At 48.0% G+C, this 6,478-nt stretch overlaps 1 protein-coding gene across 1 annotated transcript; it reads left to right on the forward strand.

Moving 5' to 3' along the window:
- The first annotated feature begins 289 nt into the window (after nucleotides 1-289).
- LOC136536747 (uncharacterized) lies at nucleotides 290-859 on the forward strand. The gene has a single exon (XM_066528938.1). It carries the CDS (start codon nucleotides 290-292, stop codon nucleotides 857-859), a length of 570 nt encoding a protein of 189 aa, XP_066385035.1.
- Nucleotides 860-6,478: the final 5,619 nt, after the last annotated feature.

Here is a 6,478-nt window from a genome sequence, read left to right on the forward strand (position 1 = left end):
TCAGAAGCAGACCTACCATTAAGTCACAGGCGCTCGCTGACTTCATCGCTGAATGGACCAAGATCCAAGAGCCCATCGCCGCCGCTTGCCCCGAGCACTAGGTGATGTACTTTGACGGTGCCCTTAACATCAACATGATGCCGGTGCGAGCATTCTATTCATTACGCTGACCAAGGATAAGCTACGTTATGTTCTTCGGATACACTTCTCAGCCTCCAACAACGCTGTAGAATATGAAGCATGTCTCCATGGTCTTCGTATAGCCATCGCGCTCGGCTTCAAACGCCTCATGGTGTATAGAGACTCCGCGTTGGTTATCAACCAGCTCAAGAAAGACTGGTCCTATTCCAGTGAGAAGATGGATGCATACTGCGCTGAAATCAGGAAGCTTGAAGGGAAGTTCTACGGTATCGAGTACCACCACATGGTACGAGATCAAAATCAACCAGCCAACCAGCTCTCAAAAATTAGTTCATCTCACGCCGTAGTTCCACCAGGGGTCTTCGTGCAAGATCTCCTGGTTCCGTCCATTAAAGAAGAAAAGGAAGTTGAGGAGTTTCCCCCTGCCAAGCAGTTGGTACTTGCGGTGCCTTCGCTGGTCGTTGATTGGAGAGAGCAATTCATCAAGTACCTCACCAACTCTTTAGTACCCACCGACAAGACCGACACCGAACACCTAATCCACCAAAGTAACCACTATGTGTTGGTAGATGGTAACTTGATGAGGACGAGTGCCAAGGAAGGGATATTGCAGAAGTGCGTCCCTCAAGATGAAGGAGTGAAGCTGCTTCATGAAATTCATTCAGGTTCCTGTGGCAATCACGCGGCTTCGAGAAACCTAGTTAGCAAAGCTTTTTGAGCTGGCTTCTACTAGCCCACGTCCATCTCCAATGCAGAAGACCTCATCCGGTGCTGTGAAGGATGTCAGTTCTTCGCCAAGCAAATACACGTATCGGCACAGGAATTGCAGATCATCCCAGCTTCTTGGCCTTTCGCATGCTGGGGACTAGACATGATTGGGCCCTTCAAGCCAGCGCTAGGAGGTTTTAGGTATGTATATGTCACCATTGATAAGTTCTCCAAGTGGATCGAGTACAAACCGCTCGTTTTAGCTACTACAAAGAAAGCAATCGACCTCTTTGAAGATATCATACACAGGTTCGGTCTCCTGAACAGCATTATCACCGACCTCAGAACCACATTTATCGGCCATCATTTTTGGGACTTCTATGAAGGCCGGTGCATCTCCGTTAAATACATTTCCATTGCTCATCCTAGAGCTAATGGCCAGGTTGAGCGGGCTAATGGTATGATCCTTGACGCCCTCAAAAAGAGGCTATATCAGAAAGAAGAAAAGCATCCAGGCAGATGGCTCAAAGAGCTTCCGGCTATTGTCTGGGGACTATGCACTCAAGCTAGTCGCAGTACCGATGTGTCTCCATATTTTTTAGTCTATGGCTTAGAGGCCATACTACCAGCAGATGTTGCCTTTTGAGCACCTAGGGTGGAAAATTATGTTGAAGAGCAGGCCACGGCTGTTTGGTCAGAGGACAAAGACTGGGCCAAGGAAGAACGTCTGATCACCTGTGTCCGCACAACCAAGTATCTAGAAGATCTGCAAAGGTACTATAACCGCAATGTAAAAGGTCGTTCATTCACCATCGGCGACCTCGTTCTTTGCTGAAAACAAAAGACCGAGGGGTTGCACAAGCTTTCTTCCCCTTGGGAAGGGCCCTACGTCGTCAAAGAGGTCACCCGACTAGGATCTTATCGCTTATGCGACTTAGATGGGATTGATGTTCCAAACTCATGGCACATCGAGCACCTTATATGTTTCTACCCTTGAAATGCTCCAAATATGTACTCTCCATTTTATGATGAATAAAGTTTTTGTCTCCATGATTTGTCTCCATTTTTTCCCTTTAACTTTTGATCTCCACATACGGTCGCCGAAGCATTACGATACTCCATAACGATCTCCAAAATTGCCGAACGGTTTTCTCCAAAATCGCAGAATAGTTTTCTCCAAAATCGCCAAACGGTTTTCTCCTAAAATCGCCGAACGGTTTTCTCCAAAATCGCCGAACGGTTTTCTCCAAAATCGCCGAACAGTTTTCTCCAAAATCGCCGAATAGTTTTCTCCAAAATCGCTGAACAGTTTTCTCCAAAATCACCAAACGATTTCTCCAAATTGCCGACCACGATTTCGCCGAATAAAGTTCTCCAAATCTCAAAACTCTCCGAATGGTTTTCTCCAAAAAACGCCAAACGTTTTCTCCAAAATGCCGACACATTTTCACCAAAAAACGCCTGAATAATTTTCTCCAAACACATCTCCTCCAAATCGCCAACGTGTCTTGCCACATGTTTTTCTCCAAACCGTTGAATAATTCACTGTGAACCTTTAAAGATATTTCGCCGATCAGCGAGCATCCTACTTTCTTTTCTGTTCTCTTCAGAGAAGACCTAGCCTCCGATCTCTCCCTACACGCGCCACAGGCTCTACGCTCTGCGTTATGGGTGGTCGGCTGTGGCTCCTTGGTCATGCCTATTTTTCCTTCACATGCACGGGCTCTGTGCTCAACGTTATAGATTATGGGCTATTCGAGGCCGAGAGCTTAGAGCAGAATTTATTGCTCGATTGACGTTTGTGCCATCTACAGTCATTTCGATAACTGCCGAGCAGCATACGTTTCGCTCTTTTCTCTATGGAGAAGGCCCAGTTTCTGACCTCTCCCTACAAGTGCAATGGGCTCTGCGCTCTGTGTTATGGGTGATCAGCTATGGTTCCTTGGTCACGCATGTTCCCTGTACACATGCTCGGGCTCCGTGCTCGATGTCATGGACTATGGGCTAGCTGAGGCCATGGGGGTTAGTAGCAAACTAACTACTCGGACTCTACTTATACTCCGTATAAATATCTTATGGTCATAACTACGAAGATTTTTTTGCTGAAATACAATCTAACTGCATACCCATGCACTTTATAACATTTATCGTATATAAGTGTTCTTGCGCTTTCGCGCGTTCTAATTGCATTGCATAGAAATTCAGATGATGTTAGCCAAGCAGATCATTAGGCTACATCACTGCCATCCATCTCACCAAACAGATGTATGTCATCAGCCAGTTTCTTCGCTCTGTCCTCCACCTCATCCTCTAGCTTCTGGGTCTCCGCATCGCTCAGTCCTTCAGTGAAACTACCCCCTATCGACTGAACGTCGATGGTTGGGTAGTGGGACTGAGCAACCGCAAGGACATGAGTAGCAATGGTTACAATGGCGTCGCAGTTGAAGACCTTGAAATTCTCCCATGCTGCCTTGCACCTCTGGATGATGGTATCTGACCCTTGCCTCCTACCGTCAAGTCAGGGTGCCGTTTCTGGGTTGACACAGTCAAGCACTGGTTTGATTCCAGCAACTATGGCGTCAAATTTGTTCCGCTGGGTATGGGAGTCTTGCTCCAAGCACATCGAATTGTGCTTTGACCCTCTGACGGTAGTCTGCATGCATTTTGAAGTTCCATCAGGGAAGACATTAACCTCAGCAGAAAAATCCGACCATGGGGTACTCACCGTCCAGCTCCTCGGTCAGTTTGTTCACTCACTCTGTCTCCTTCACTTTCTCATCCTAGAGTTGCTCGAGGGTCCTGGTGCAGTTGACCTGAGCTCTATGTCTTGTTCTACAAGTACGTCATTCAGTCAACAAAAGTAATTGTATCCAACTATGTGAGGCATTTTTGTGGATCGAACGTACCTCTCTTCTCCTCAGAGAATTTTTGCAGCTTTTCCAATTGCTTGGAAGCATCTTTAAGTTGTGTAGAGGTAGTGATTAGTTGCTTAGACTTGCTCCGAAGTTGTTCTTTTGTAGTCGCCTGTTGTCCGAATAGGACCCCCTTCTGGTATTCTAGGTCCCGCGCGTTGGACTCGGCAAGGTCTCGCTCAGTGCTGGGCCCTTTGAATATTCTTCTCCGAAAGGTTCATCAGCCTCTTTGAGTTTTTTGTTCTCCTCGGCGAGGGGCTCCATCCTCTTAATCAACTGGTAATGGTGCTCGATAGTTTGAGTTATCCCCTGGAAATGCACAATGACAATGATAGAAGGAAATAAATAATGACAACAAAGAATTTTTGGGATTCAGTATCAACCTCGATTTGTTTTACTACTCCGCCGAGGGTGGATTTTAGCCTCCTCATTTCTCTAGGGGTGTCCTCTTCCTCGACAACTACCACTTCATCACCACGCTTGCGAAGGATTCGGACGGATTGGGTTCGAGGCTCATCACGAATGATCTCCTCGACCTCGTCCTCCTCTTCCGCAGCAGCAGGGCTCAACGTAGGGGGGCTCTGTGGCCGGACAGTGGGTTCGAGCATGACTTGCGACCCCTTAGGGGGCACCGTTAGCTCCTCATGCACCCCTAGTCTCACCGACCCAGACTCTACTACCTCGCTGGCCACTATAGTTTTAGCTCTTGAGGGTCCGGCGCTACCCGACATTATTTTAGGCATTGTTGCCAAGCTGACCTTTGCTGATGTCAGTCCCTCACTATCTCCTATTCCACCTGCAGTGGTTGTTGTTTGTTCCACCGGTCGCCGAGCATTGGGCGACCCTGACACGGGGGGCAGCAGGCACTACCTCCGCCTTAGGATTAGCTTGAGAGTGCTTGTCAGTCTGGGCAGGTGACTTTGGATTCTCCATGTGCCTTGCGCTACATCAGAACATTTGGTCAATCGTCCAAAAAATAGAGGTCAAATAGCAAAACAATAACAATGCGAGGTTACTTACCGTTTGGTCTACTGGTGTGCTTTCTTGAATCGGCGAGGCCTGTTCGAGCCCCCAGGTGTGGCTGTGGGGTTGACCTTCGTAGTATCAGGCGGAGGTCTATCCTCCTCTACAGTTGGCCTCTGCTCCGCTTGTTGTTCTGGTGTTTGCTCTATCTGTACCACTGGGTTTAGCTCTGTCTGATGCTTAGGGACTTCCATCGCCTGCTGCTCAGGGACTTCGTCGCTTCCCCTTGGTTGCTCCTCCACGCGTGTTCTGTGTGAAGTCATTTGCACGCTTGGGGGAGGAGGAACTGTATTGTCATCATCATCTGACCACTCCATCACCATGGCCCTCCGTGGACGGTTGGTCTGGTCACCGCCCAGTGATATACCGCCCTAGTTTGCATGGAGCGGTCGTCGCCATTTTCCTCTTCTTCTAGGCCGGCTCATCTGCCGCTGCCCATTTTCCCTAAGATTTCTCTGATAATGGGGGGGGATGCACCATATGACCAACATCCAAATCTTTGGATTCTAATGAGATACCGACAGAACTATCTTTAGGGTTTTCTATTGGTTGGACGTCCACCGCTGGTGGCCATTCAGCTCTCAACACATCAGAAAAGTATATTGCTCTGTCCTGCAAATGGATCTTTGCATAAGTAAGTTAGCTCCCTGCTCGGCGAATCGACCATTGAACAATGTAGGGCAAGATTATTACTTGAGGAGGCGGGTTGGTACAGTTGAAGGCCTTCATTTCTTTTGGCCAGCTAAATGAGGCGCTGGAGGTGAATAGTTCTATGGCATGGCATATTACTTCTTTCCTTGATAGTCGTTCAGGTCTCTCCTGGTTCCATCATCCTTGCCCTTGTAGTCAAAAGCAGGGTAGGCCCTTTCCTTGCAAGGCTAGACACAACGTACTATGAAGCTTGCCGCCATAAGTTCACCTCTCAACTCCACCCTTTGAATCAAGTCAAGGAGCTCCTTCACTTGCTCCATATTGACACTCCTTGGTCTCTTCGACCAACTTCTTTGGTTCTCTGGGATATGGTGGATGTCACAGTGGATGGCCGGGTGGTTCTATTTCATGTAAAACCACTTGGCATTCCACCCTTTCAAGGAAGTGTTCAGTGGAATGCTGATATAATCGCTGGCCATTCCGTCCCAAAGCTATAGATATACGTTGCCGACCACCTTGGAGCCGCTGCCGCCTTTCTTCTTTAACCAAAATAAATGTCTAAAGAGGCTAAAGTGCGGAACAATCCCAAGAAATGCCTCACAGAAGTGAATAAAGATTGAGATGTGTAGTATAGTGTTGGGGGGAGATTGCACAGACTGATCGACCAAAATACCAATAGATCTCGCAAGAAAGGATGAATAGGGAACCCCAATCCATGCCAAAAATAATCTTCAAAGACTATAACTTCGTTGGTGTTAGGCATTGGAAAGGGCTCACCAATGGCTGGACGCCATCCGCCGGTGACACGATCAGGAAGCACACCCACCATCACCATTCTTTCAAGCTCCGCTTCTCTAGTGCACGACAGCGTCCACTCTTCATTGCGGCTAGCTCTGCTTCCCACCTTCTTTGGGCTTGTTTTCTTTGGGTTTGTGGCTCTCCTCTTTGACGCCATCGCTCAGATCTAGATACGGTTTGGCGACGATAGCGTTTGTGGCTGTGAATCTGGAGGTGTGGTGGCTGAGATGGAAGATGAAATGGTG

Source organism: Miscanthus floridulus, chromosome 2, assembly GCF_019320115.1.
Source record: "Miscanthus floridulus cultivar M001 chromosome 2, ASM1932011v1, whole genome shotgun sequence".
Lineage (NCBI taxonomy): Eukaryota > Viridiplantae > Streptophyta > Magnoliopsida > Poales > Poaceae > Miscanthus > Miscanthus floridulus.

What these genes read in the sequence shown, in the direction of transcription:
- LOC136536747 (XM_066528938.1), top strand. Translation starts at nt 290, where the DNA reads ATGGTGTATAGAGACTCCGCGTTGGTTATCAACCAGCTCAAGAAAGAC.